Source organism: Colletotrichum truncatum (genome assembly GCF_014235925.2).
Source record: "Colletotrichum truncatum strain CMES1059 chromosome Unknown Contig_0002, whole genome shotgun sequence".
Taxonomy (NCBI): domain Eukaryota; kingdom Fungi; phylum Ascomycota; class Sordariomycetes; order Glomerellales; family Glomerellaceae; genus Colletotrichum; species Colletotrichum truncatum.
The window spans coordinates 4864146-4877559 of NW_027222399.1; the positions used below are offsets into that span (position 1 = coordinate 4864146).

A 13414-nucleotide genomic window follows, 5' to 3' on the forward strand; every position below is an offset into this window, starting at 1 on the left:
TTGGCTGCCTCCTGGCAGCAGCGAGGTGCGGCCCACGCGGTCCATCTTTTCCCATCTTTTCCCCTCATACAGTGAACCCCTACATCGTAGGTCCCTTCACACATTGGAGCAGCTGGAGTTGGGATGAGCGTTACTTATGGAGAAAACCAGCATCGACTCTAGACTTTTGACACTCTCTCCACAAACGGTTGCCCTTACAGGCAATTTGAACCCTGTTGAACTGATAAAAAAATGATGGGGCGACCACTCAACATCCCCCCGATCGCATTTTCGGACTCTGCGATACCGATTAAACGAATCTTTGAGCCCTTGATAAAGAACCATCAATCGTGACGAAAGGACGCCAAAGGCACATGCAGACGGGCTCTCATTAAGACCCCAAACAGACCAATAACTGCTGTTTTCGAGAATGGCACTAAGGCAGCTTATGACGACATTGCGGAAACCATTTTTCTCCTAGCCCTGCCCGCGCCGAAGGATTGGTATGGGGCAGCCTAGTCAAAGTCAGGGACTGTCCTAGTCAACTCCACACAGACGTCCAACATCCATGAACGCTCGATGGGTACTGGACATGTCCCTGAATTTCTGAAGCAGAGAACGCCCAGCACGTACTACGTTTGACCGATTGTCGTTCGGCTGTATGGTTACCTGTAGAATGTCAGAGTGTGGCGGACACGTTGGGTGCTTGTGAAAGTTTTTTTTTCCTCCGATCTTTCTTAAATTGGAACCGTCGCCCATCGAGATCTTGTCGAAGACTCTTTTTTCCTTCTGACATTCCCCCTCTTCGTCCCAGCGCTTGTCTCAACCCCCGCGACAGCCACTTTTGCCCCTCCATTCACATGCAATCTGTGGCTTTCTCCCGTCTTTTCTTCTTCAATACCATTATCGCGGGGAGAATCTAAACAAACCCATCAAGGTGGATTGAATTAGGTTTCTTCATCATGTCTGGCGAGCTCAAGACATCAGCGGACTCCGCCGCTGCTACCCAGAGGGTATCCATTGACAGCTATGGATCATCCATCAGGCACAACTCCGACGGCCTCCAGCGCCGCCTCAACAACCGTCAGATTCAGCTCATTGCCATTGGAGGCACCATCGGAACTGGTCTCTTCGTCACCATTGGTGAGGGCCTCGTCAAGGGCGGACCGGGCTCCCTCCTCCTTGCCTACACCCTCTATGCCTGTGTCGTCGCTCTCGTCAACAACTCCATCGCTGAGATGAGCACCTACATGCCCGTCTCTGGCGGTTTCATCCGTCTGGCCGGTGTTTGGGTCGACGACGCCCTCGGTTTCATGGTCGGCTGGAACTACTTCCTTTACGAGGCACTACTGATCCCCTTCGAAATCACGGCGCTCAACCTTGTCCTGTCCTTCTGGAGTGACAAGGTCACGGCACCTGGTCCGACCGCGGGTATCTGCATCGCCATCATCATTGCTTACGGGTAAGTCCCCTCTGGTCCTGTGGGATTATTGACCTCCTTTTTCTTCTCTCTCTATTTTTCCAGGGTCAAGCGAAAGCAACTAGATCGACCGGATATTCTAGAGCGCTCTGTGCCCATCGTGACCTTTTTTTCTTCTTCTTTTGCCCTCTCATCCCTCAATGGGTGTGTTGTGTATGCATGCTAAACGCGAATGTGTGATTCTAGTCTTATGAATGTGGCTGCTGTGCGCGTATTCGGAGAAGCCGAGTTTTGGCTCTCTGGCGGCAAGGTCCTTCTCATCTTCATCCTCTTCTTCTTCACGTTCGTCACCATGGTCGGTGGAAACCCGGCCCATGATGCGTACGGATTCCGACACTTCAAAAACCCCGGGTCGTTCGCGACCTACATGACATCCGGTGATACGGGTCGTATGGAGGGCTTCATGGGTGCTCTGGCCACTGCCACGTTCACCGTTGTCGGCCCGGACTACATTTCGATGATTGCCGCTGAGGCGAAGCACCCTTCCCTCTACATCAAGTCCGCCTTCAAGACCGTCTACATGCGATTCGGCCTCTTCTTTGTTGGCGCCGCCCTCACCTGTGGCATCGTGCTCCCCTACGACGACCCCGTCCTCAAGAAGATCTACCTCGGTGGCGGCAGCGGCGGCGGCACCGCGGCTGCCTCCCCTTGGGTCATGGCCATGGAGAACATGGGGATCCAGGGTCTTCCCCACTTGGTCAATGCTCTGCTCTTCACCACCATCTTCTCCGCGGGCAACACGTATACCTACTGTGCCACCCGGTCCCTGTACAGCTTGGCCCTCGATGGTCGTGCCCCAGCCCTTCTCCGCAAGACCACCAAGAACGGCGTCCCCATCTACTGCTTCGCTGTCACCATGATCTTCCCCATGCTCTCGTTCCTGCAGTGCGGCAGCGGCTCCGCCAAGGTCCTGAGCTGGTTGCTCGCCCTCATCACCGGAGGCGGCGTGATTAACTACCTCGTCATGTCGATCACATTCCTGAACTATTACCAAGCGTGCAAGGTGCAGAACGTTGACCGCCGCAACATGCCTTACTACGGATACTTCCAACCCTACGGTGCCTGGATTGCCCTCGTGCTGCAGACCATTGTCATCCTCTGCTACGGATGGTCCGCCTTCCGTCCCACATTCGACGTCGGATCCTTCTTCTCCAACTACACCATGCAGATCGTCGCGCCCCTCCTGTTCATTATCTGGAAGGTTTTGAAGCGCACCAAGTACGTCAGGCCCGAGACGCTTGACCTGACATGGGACCGCCCCATCATTGATGCCTACGAGGACCATCTGCGCACCCACGAGCCCCCCACCACGTTCTGGAGGGAGATGTTGCAGATGATTGGCATTGGGCGTGACAAGGTCATCAAGGGAGAGAAGGCCTAAGTTAATGTTTTTTGATGATCAGTTGGCCCGTTTAGATATAGAGAGGGCTAACATTTAATGAATAAAAAAATATGTCATTATGAAATACGAGTCTTTGGTGTTCACAGTGAATCTTCTTTTTTCTTTCTTTTCGAATCTAGCAGCCCACGCTGATCGGCGATTGCTCCCTTGGCAACATGTCCCTTGTGGGGTTCTCGTGTCATTTTCGCGCCGTATATCCGGCTACTGCTGCAGACATGTCTCGCAAAGTGCGTTAGTTCGCATGGGGTAAGTGGGACATGGCGGCCTCAAAAGTGAGATCTTGCGCCCATAACAAACTGTGCTATACGATTTAGCATCCTAGGAAGATGATCTGGTCCCAGGAGAAATCGCGGGATAGAGGTAGGTCGAGGATGGCATAAAATTAGCTCTTCTTTTACCGTTCGAGCTCTTGACGCAGGCGGGAACCAACCCTTTCAGGCCATCTTCCATCACAAATGCCAAGCGAATCCTTGCGATGAAGGTACACAAAATCCGGATCCCGTACACCACCTGCACCCCGCGTCCAACCTAAATGGGATTAGACCTGGGGCATTGGGAGGCGCACGGCGAGGATTCTGCAATCGGGGTTGTCTTCTCTTTCATCGAATTTGAACCAAGAGATATATGCAACACTTACTCCCGTTTAACAAAGGTTGTGGCCTCCGCATCAAAGCCTCCACTCTATCAATGCCTCTTGATAAATATCTCTTGATCATTTGCGTTCATAGTATCACCAACACGGAACAGGGCTTTAAGAACAGTAGCTATGATGATTTTGACGGCACATCTACTAGTATAAGAGACACCACTGATCCAGTGAAGAGGTTTAAAGACATGGTCTAACCCCACCATTCAGTGATACTGTGTGTGTTGGTTTGACGGGGAATTTCTATACCGGTAAATAAATAACAAGAAGGCAGTGAATTCTCATGGTAATAGCATGCTGTGTAAGATACAGTAAATGAGTGCTTGAATTGGAGAGAGGATAAATTGTTCTCACCAGATGAGCGGCCGGGCAGCTATGCATACGTCGTATGCTAAATAACTATTGCAACAGCTACCAAGAGTTTCAGGCCAATCTTGATGAATTGTACAAACAGAAAGCTTGGAACTTCCTGGTTAAATTTGGGATTGGTGTGGATGGCCCAGCTCATGGAAGGCTCGCGTCGAAAATAGTGACGAACCGGTATGCCCGAGCGCTGAAGGGGTTGACATAAGCTGCGGTCATCGGACGGTGGTGCCGCCAGCGCTGATTCGATGGAGGTATTGCCGACTGATAGGTTTTGCCGGGGCTGGATCCCTCAATACATGTAATCGTAACCAAGTAAATTGTTTCTGTAGATCTGCGGGGGATCTCCATTTCCTTGCCTCGCTAGTAAATCAATCATCCTCCCGGACAATACCCCTGCTCCTTTAAAGCATATCGACCGACTGCGCATGCAGTTTCAGGGAGATAGGTTACCTAGAGTCACGCGATCCATGTACACCTGGTCATTAGGATGGTATTACTCAGTTTGCGACGTGTTACCATTGGCGCACTCGGCAACGTTTGGCGTAGCTAAAATACAACAGAACATGGGATATTGACGGCTCATTATAGAAGCTTTTGCTTTGTAGCACAGCGGTTAGCCTGACTGCTCATAGCATTAGCGGTCTCATAGCTACTATCCTGAGTCTCTTTGGCTGGTTTTCCTTCCTGCTGAGGCAACAGTAGCTACGAATGAGGACCGCAGTTGTCACTCAACTGTTCGAGTTGCTTCGGATGGAAGTAGATCGCCTTGCGCTGGCCCACTCGGGAATCTTGGATAGAACAAGGACACTCACGCCTGGCACCATCGATCATACCCACAGACATTATGCAAGGAGTGTATTTTTCGACACCTCTTTTCAACATCATCCTACCACAAAAAAACGTTGTAGTAGCTGCGGATTGCATTCTGGTGATAAGATAGCGTGAGTGCCAGAAGGTCTGGAGCAGAAATATATACCCAGCCAGAATGCTACCGGAGATCCGCCGAAACCGAAAACGAGCAATGATCAAGACTAACGTGAGCTTGGTTTCACCCTATTCCAGGTGAGGGTCTTTGCGTCGACATCCTTGTCACTACACTGTGAGAATATGAGCCCGTATACAAGGGGCGTGCCCCTTTTCGTGTAAAGGCCCTTAGTCGTCCAGTAATCCTCCTGTACACATAAGCAATAATTGTTTGTGGCATACTGTTCGGAGACCTTCCTGAAGGGACGCCACGATCCACTGCTTGATATCAACGGTGCCACAGTCTGGTCTACTACTGCTACCTCATGGTCTGGTATGGATACTTGGAAACAGGATTTGAGTAAAACTCGGCATCTTTCTGCCACCGGGAGGAAAACATGGAGATAGATATAAAGAGCGTAATTGAAGGCCTATGGATAGCAAAATCCTGTTGATACCGTCTCAAGCACTACTTACTATCGATTTACTCCATTTACAAGTACCTCAGCCTGTCATACTCTAAACTTGCCCAAAATGAAGGCTTTCCGTTTCATGCTCGCCCTCATGTCCACCGCCATGTGCGCGGCTCTTCCTCAGCAAACTTGCGATAAGTCCCTGTGCGACGCACGCTGCAAGGCTGTTGGTCAGGTATGGTTTGGCTTGGCTTCTTCGCAATTTTGCGCAATTGTTAACCGCCATGGATGTTTCAGGTCGTCGATGCGGCCGACTGCTGGGGTGCCGCCCCCGTATGCAGCTGCAAATGATCCTTAGCTAGTATCGAGCAGTGTCGGAAACGGAACCTTTCCCAACTAGTTCACGATTTAGGCTGGAAAGTGGTGTGGAGCTAGGATGGCCATTCTTTGGGTCAGCCCTTTGGGAAGTAGCTACTTAAGATACATGTGTTTGGGTGTCTTGCTACCTCCTAGCCTAGTGACCGGGCTTCATTCATCTCTCAGTGGCTTATGAAATTCAAAATAATAACCGGAAGCCATTCGTGTTATGCAGTCGCCAGCTTGCCGTATCCAATGCCCAGCCCCTGTGTGCACTGCCATCTATGTGAAGTGATCAATGATCTTGTGAATGTATGCTTGGTATCTGTAGACCTGGTTAATTCTCTTTAAATCCTGTATGAATCAAAGTAGAGCGTCCCCGGGGGTTTTGAAGACTAAGAAACCCCCTGGTTTGTCTGTGTACTTTAGAGTCATATGCGTCTACAAGTGACGGCCACTAACGCTGTTCACCCGACAGTTTGAAGAGTTGAGCTTCCAGGTGCAAATTAATGCTCACTTAGACGACTAACGTCATAAAGCTTTATCGAAAGATGGGCTCTTAGGATGAGTTCCAAAAGGAATGCGGTCTTAACGTCTCTGGACGCTATGGAAGAGTGGGCGATGAAGGCAGCGAAATCCTGGCATTCTAATCCCTACACACTGGTGCTGAAGGTGCGGAGACCACGGCGGTTTTACAGCCCTTAGAGTACAAGTGGCACCACCCAAAATCCTTATTCCCCTTTCTGATCTGTACCCATTTTCCAATGTCTACGCAATTCGCTGGAGCTCGCGACTAATGCCGGGGTCGATGTAAGAGGGAAAATCAAGTAACTCGACTAAGAGAGCAGTAGGACGGCGGCTAAGTTCATGAACGAGGTTCTAAGGCGCTAAGTCTGCCCGGTAAGTGGCGTAAGTTTCGACACGGTTTACCCCTTTATCTGTCATCTGCAGTTTGCTAGTAACGGCAAAGTCATGGGATAGAAGATCTTTAACCCTGACCACTTCCAAGCAGCTTTATATCTTAAGCAGTAGTGCTGATTTCTGAAATACCAAGGCCAAGGGATCACCATCATAATATGGAAACGGTGAAATTATTGGTCTCCTGCCAGAGCCGCGTTGCATGCTTACCCCTGTCTTGCACGTCTCCCGGATCTACGACCAAACGAAAATCATGGCGCAATTCTTATTCCAAAGATGGGATGAACATCAAGGGTAGCGTAATTAACTGTATCGTAGACGATCTGATTTCCCAAAAAGGAGGCGCCGGCTGGGACGGAGCCGTTGTCGTTTTTCTCACCCCTACCAGTTAGTTCCCCTTCGGGCGCTAATCTAGCTTTGCATCTTGCTGCCCCTGCCAAGTCAAAACAATTAACTAGATACTTACACATCGATCAGAACCTAAGCTTCCGTTTCAGACTCAGGACCGTTGTGGGCTTCATTGTTGGGAGTGGGAGGTAAAAAGTCGTCTACGAACGTTGAATGATTGATTATAAGAAGAGGATGAATCCTCCTCCCAGTACCTGAACTTAGAAAGGCTATTCATTATTCAACTTCATTCGTTTCCTTTCCCTCGCATTGCCTAAAGGCATTTCGTTCATTACCATCCCCGGCGGATACCACAGTCTTTTCTTCATTCATTCGATCTTCACTTTTGTATCAAACCCTACTCTTCGGCAGCCATGACCAAGTTCCAATCTGCCCTGGCCCTTTTGGCCACAGTCGGCGCCTTGCCGAGCGCCCTCGCTCACTACAACTTTGAGCGTCTTATTGTCAACGGTAACGACACTGGCCCCTACGAATACGTTCGAAGAACTACGAACTCCAATGGCCCAATCGAGGATGTAACTTCCCTCAGCATGGTTTGCAACCAGGGAGGCCTTGATGCGGACATCATGGCGGCTACCAATATTCATACTGTCGCTGCCGGCGATGAAGTGGGATTCGGCATGAACGAGTACATCGGTCATCCTGGTCCTACCGCTGTTTACATGAGCAAGGCTCCTGAGGGAGTCAGCGCTGCCGAGTACAAAGGCGACGGTGACTGGTTCAAGGTTTACGACCTGACCTACCGCTACATTGATAAGGATTATGGCCCACAATGGGGTAACTATGTCAGCAAAGAGGACATTGGCGTCCGGAACTTCACTTTCAAGCTCCCGGACCAGCTGCCCCCTGGTGACTACCTCATGCGCGGTGAGCATGTTGCGTTGCACGCCGCTGGTGACTTTGGCAAAGCCCAGTTCTACATGGGCTGTGCTCAGCTGCGCGTCACTGGCTCTGGTACTGGAACTCCTGAGCCACTGGTCAAGATCCCCGGTGTTTACACCGGCCGCGAGCCTGGTATCCTGATTGGCATCTGTAAGTACCCTAAGCCCCTTATCCCTTGAATGACCTTTTACTGATCCTCTTGGAAGTCTGGCCCCCCCCGCAAAACTACACTGTCGCCGGCCCCCCTGCTTGGCCCAATGGCTGCGAAGATCACACTGTCAACCTTAACGGCCAAGAGAGTGATGGAGACTGCTCTCCCACCACAGTCCCTGCCGGTGTGACTGCAGCTGTTCCCTCCACAGGTGCTCCCACCGCCACCGCCGTTGTGCCGTCCAGTTCTGCTTCCGAGGCCCCCGTTACCACATCTGTCGTCCCTACGCCCAGCGCAAGCGCTTCCGCCTCCCAGCAGCCTAGCGTCGAAGTTCCTGTGCCTAGTGCCAACGCGACAGTCCCCGGGGCCAACACCTGCGCAGAGAAGGCTGCCCGTCGTCGCGCAATGCGAGCTCGCCGTGCTCACTTGCACTAAGCTTAGCGGCCCCGGTCTCGTAACAGCAAGCGCTGAGAGCTACAAACAAGCGCCTGACTTGCATAGTTGAAGATTTCTCATTTCTTTCTGCATGTAAATTTTATCCATTTCGCACTCAACTGGTTTTATCAGCCGTATATAGTTGGATACATATAGCCAAATTCTAAACGCTATGCTGTATAAGCAGTTGACGTCCCAGTAGTCCATAGTGACCGAGTTGCCTTATCGTATTGTTGAATCTGTCAAGTGGATTCACCCTGAAACAAGCATAATCCGGGCTGGCATCACACTGCGACCTGAAATTCAACACCTGTTACGCATGGGGGCCATTTATCTCTACAGGCTCCCCAGCAACTACGCAATTAAACATCACCATAAAAAGGAGGAATTACAGTGCGTTGCTAGAGGAGCCAACCACCACTTTGATTAGCCCCCTTTTCACCTTACGTACCTGTACCCGTACTGTTTCTGGTAAAATGTAAAACAGGGGCTATGACAGGTGGGAATACCTTTGTCTTCCCAACCACACTACCTAATTGCAACGGCAAGTCCCGTTCAGAGAGTGTGCGTGGTGCAAACATAGATTAAGCCAGGCGCGAAGTGGCAAAATCTGTTTGACCCACAGACGTTTAACTCCGTAACCCACGAAAATGGAGCTGTGATAGGTGTTTTCAAGCATGAGTGGACAAATATTAAGAGGTAGAGAGGACGGTTTGTGCTCACTAGCTTCTTCGAACAGTACGGCGTGTACAGACAGCTACCCATCCGTTTTCCAACGCCGTTCTGCTTACAACGTATTTACATAGTAGAGAAAAATTTTGGTTTCAGGCTTTCAGTGGAAACCAGACCTGTACGCCGCGGGGGGAATGGTCCGTTTTCAGGATGGTGCGAGCGGCTACCAAAACCGTGTTATGGCTTAGATGCTTGGCTCGGGATGAGATTGACATTAGATGTCAGCCACCTGCATGAGACCATGTCCCTGTCCACGATCGTCCCATGTCCATAATCGCTTCTTCTCAAACCGCCTAATGAGACTAATGCTTTGTTGGCACGAAAGATTTCTGTACAGGTCCGTTGAGAATTTTCAATATTCCATCTAAGAGGCCATGGAACCCATGGCGTTTTCTGATCCAGGAGCCGGAGACGACTGCTTTGGAGGATTTTCGGGTGCGAATCTACTGTGACACTGGGTTTCCTTGTATTTCGCCGCGGAGAATAATACGCATTCTAACATGGTCCACCACACACCACTTGCCTCCCTCCTTTTTCAAAATCTGTGATGATTACAAAATCATTTCAAGAACTTCTTGTGAAAAGCAAGTCGATTCCTTTTTTATCAGTTACTTGCATGTGGGGTAGCCTATCCATCATTTCCCTATGCGCACAGCACATGCTAGACTACACTTTAAATTGTGCTCCATGGTATTATCTTGTATTATACCTTGGGACGTTGACGCTGAAGTAGAGCTTGAGAGGGTTCTAGTCCTGATTTAAATCTCAAAGTTCTGCTAAATGAAGTCTCCACGATGGCTAGGCGGCTGGTAGACCACTCTTTCAGATGTACTTTAGTTTGCTGGGATAGTGATGTATCCATGCCACCGACTTGTAATGGTTTTGTTCTAAGGCCAAACTGGTTGCCGGTTCTACAAACCGACAAGACATCCAAAAATCTCTCACCTAGGATGCTAGAGACCCTGCTAATTCCTTACATTGGATTATGTTCGGATAGATTACGACAGCAAGCCAACCCTACCACGCGAAGCGGAATTTCGGAATTATAACAATAAAAAGTCAGTCTCAAGCAAGGCACGTGATCGGAATTATATCCATCGGGATTCTTTTTCCATTCTATCGCAGGCCAAGAATCCCTGCGTCAGTTCCCCGTTGTTCCATTAATCTCGCTCACTAGTTCATGAGCTGCCGATTACCGTCACATACAGCCCTGTTTGCAACAGCCATCACTACGATCTGTTTCTCATAAATTTAAGGATAATGCGAATGTTTGATCGACAGGACGCTGCTTCAAGGGATACTTAATTTCATTGGAGGTGTTATATTGTCCTCTCGACAACTGTCAGAGGGTTTGCGGCATAGAGTGAAGAGGTCAGAATGTAGGGGTCACGGTGACTGCATTCATCTCTGGTCTCTCAATCCTTTGCTGGATTTAAGGCCTCCATTTATAGCTCTGGTGAACCACTGCCCAACCAGTGGTTCCCCTTCCCTTTACCCCTTACTAACATCCCCTTCGTTCCCCTAATTTCCACGTCCTTGATAGTGTCGTCTGTAGCACCTTTCTAATTACCTCCCGATTCTGTACGTGACAATAACTCAGTTGCTGCCTGCCAAAGTGACTGTAGGCCGTATAAGACTCCATCCCGGTCAGTGGCGGATTCGGACTACCCGGCGTGGAACTCCGCCTTTAAGTCTGGTCAACTCCATCTTTGGAACTCCTTGAATACAACTTAAGGCTCTGATAGATATCAAGTCTAAAGAAGCCTACCGAACAATTTAGTTGTTCTTGTTTGTGTTAGTGGATCGTGGACGAAAATGAAAGTGAGTGTTGTTGTACTACAGGCTGGATCCTAGTGAACTTGGACAGCGTGGCCTTGTGGACATATTACACGAAGGGTTTCAAAAGTCTTTAGGTTTCTCCTAAACATGCATCTCCACATCATATGCTGTATCCTTCCCCGTCAAGACAACAAGTGTGCTCAGCGAGAAGGAGCAAGACTCATACTAACTAAGAGCCTGTCCAGAACAATTCTAGACCTGTTGCAAGTCCATACCCTTCGAGCCCGCCTTGTGAAGTTGCCTCAATCCACTCATCTTTGATGGCGGATCTAGCAACCCTTAAATTAAACCCCAATCTTTTGCTTCCTAGTCACTAAAACGTCGAAACTACGCTTAAATCGAAGGTAATGACTATTTTCACAGGGTTGTTTTGCTTCCTCTGAATAAACCTTTTAGACCAACAAAATGTCATACATCGCAATGATTCATTCATTATTCCAAACATCATACTATGAAGAAATATGTATCCGTCGCTGTGCGCAAAGTTCTATTTACCATCTCCTACTTCCTGCTCTTGAAGTTTCAACCAACCTCCCGGGACTCATCCTGTAGCCTTGCCATTTCTAGCATTAGCCTATACAGGTAGATACCCTGGTGATTTGGCGACATAGCCCGCGAATACCACTCCCTCCCAGCCTCGGCAATGCGGTAACTTATTCGCTGTCCCTCGGCTGTCGTGCTAAGAAAGCGCACAAGCTCAGGCAACTCCCCCATATTGACGCTGACAGGAATGTAGTGTAACCAAGGTATCAACCGCTCGTCGTGCCACTCGCGGAAAATGCTCACTTTGAGCGGCACGCTACGTGATGCGAGGAATCGGTAGAAGCGGCCACTGAAGCTGTTGCCGTCCACGTCGAGGGCGTAGCGGAATCGCAGCGGGCGTGACTCGGATTCAGCGCGTCGAGGTTGGCCGAAGAAACGGATCTGCTCCTCGCAGACCGAGTTGGTGGCGCATCCCGCATGGCGCGTTAGGCCAACGTCGAAAAGAGATGTGTCGATAGCATCATTGTAGGATTCCACTCCACGACCTGTTGAAGAGTCACTAGAGCTGCCGCGTAAGAATGTAAAGTTGCGTTGCTCTTTCCCAGTCCCAAGCGTGACAATCCGTTGCCGATGACCTTTTCGCCATGTGTCTTGTGACCAATGTCCACCGGTCGAAGAGCCCGTCCAGTATAGAGAATTCTTCTTCATGCCCCAGGTCCAGTCAGACCAAGGGCTATATAGACTCGAATCGATGGAGTAGTGTGTTGCGGGAAAGAGGATATCGGAGAAGGGCAAGGGGGCGGCTCGGGAGAGCATTGGGATGTCGATTTGTAGCCGTCGAAGTGTGGTGGGACACAGGAGAAAGCCATGTTCGGAGGCGTATTCAGGATGTCGACATAGATCTTTCTCCGCAGTCACGTTAGTAACAAAGCGTATGTCGAGCAAGTTACTGGCCTCATCCGGCGCCTGCGACGAAGACTTCTCTCCCCGAGCTTTACAAGCCTCGGCCACAACCGCAGCAATGGGTCGATGGGACAAATCCGTCCAGAGTGTTACACCATCTCCACCCCCTTCCGTCTCTTGGGATCCCAAAAGGATTGAAGGTTCGTCCAAAAAGTTCATCAAAAACCTAACATCCGGCGCCAATGACTTTGCGTCACCCAGCAGGTGCGTCAACGGGTCGGCCCATGTCCGACATCCGGGCCCGAACTTCCCGCCAGTCAAGTCGCAGATTTCGATATGGTCGCCAATCTTCTTTGCTAAAGCTTTGCGTATTCGGCCTTCGATCTCAACTGCGGTATATTTTAAAAAGGGATGGACGCCCTCCGCGATGATGTCGAAGTCGTCGATGACTGGTGAGCCGTTTGCGAGAGCGTATTCTGCCCATCGGCGGAAGCCCGATGGCGGTGCTCTTCTGTACCGGCGCTCATACTCAATCTCAGCTTCGTCCGCCGTCTTAGACTGACGCTTGAGGAAGTCGTTGAATCGAACCTCGGCGTCACGGTGGAGCTGCACAACAGGGTGATTGTCCCATGTTCCGGGTGGATCCTCGACGGCGGTCGCCGTTGAGAAGAAGAAGTTCTTCACGGCACCATCAAAAAAGTAGTTCAAGACTGTTAACAGAAAAAGGATGGATATTGTAACTATTTTGGTTTTAAGCTTTCGAGGTAGCAGAGGCATCGTCGACAAAGCCAAGGCATGAGATAAGACGGTAGGCGTGTCGGGAGCCAGTGCCAGCCAAAACTTTAGACATCAACCCTAAAGGGAGAGCAAAAGTAGCATCAAACAGTATATAAAGGCAACACGTGATCATAGGCAGCCACAATAGTACTGATTCATATTTGGCATGAATGACAAGGGGCATGTCATTACATAAAATTATCCTCTCGTGTTTCTGGGCTACATCCTTGGGAGCCAGGATGGACGAGGGCGGGAAAACGCATTGTTCCCCGATCGGCTG

General features: G+C 50.0%; 3 protein-coding genes across 3 annotated transcripts; 2 read left to right on the forward strand and 1 right to left on the reverse strand.

Annotated features, from left to right (window-relative positions):
* Nucleotides 1-941: 941 nt before the first annotated feature.
* On the forward strand, nt 942-2840 carry CTRU02_204290 (General amino acid permease AGP2-like protein 1; the record flags this gene model as incomplete). The annotated part of the gene is made up of 2 exons (XM_036728384.1): nt 942-1441; nt 1646-2840. The coding sequence occupies 2 exons, from the start codon at nt 942-944 to the stop codon at nt 2838-2840; spliced, it is 1695 nt and encodes a 564-aa protein (XP_036580093.1).
* A 4445-nt stretch (nt 2841-7285) lies between these two features.
* CTRU02_204291 (endo-beta-1,4-glucanase D 9) lies at nt 7286-8400 on the forward strand (the record flags this gene model as incomplete). The annotated part of the gene is made up of 2 exons (XM_036728385.1): nt 7286-7964; nt 8021-8400. The coding sequence occupies 2 exons, from the start codon at nt 7286-7288 to the stop codon at nt 8398-8400; spliced, it is 1059 nt and encodes a 352-aa protein (XP_036580094.1).
* Nucleotides 8401-11493: 3093 nt separating this feature from the next.
* On the reverse strand, nt 11494-13134 carry CTRU02_204292 (uncharacterized protein; the record flags this gene model as incomplete). The annotated part of the gene is made up of 1 exon (XM_036728386.1): nt 11494-13134. One exon carries the CDS (start codon nt 13132-13134, stop codon nt 11494-11496), a length of 1641 nt encoding a protein of 546 aa, XP_036580095.1.
* Nucleotides 13135-13414: the final 280 nt, after the last annotated feature.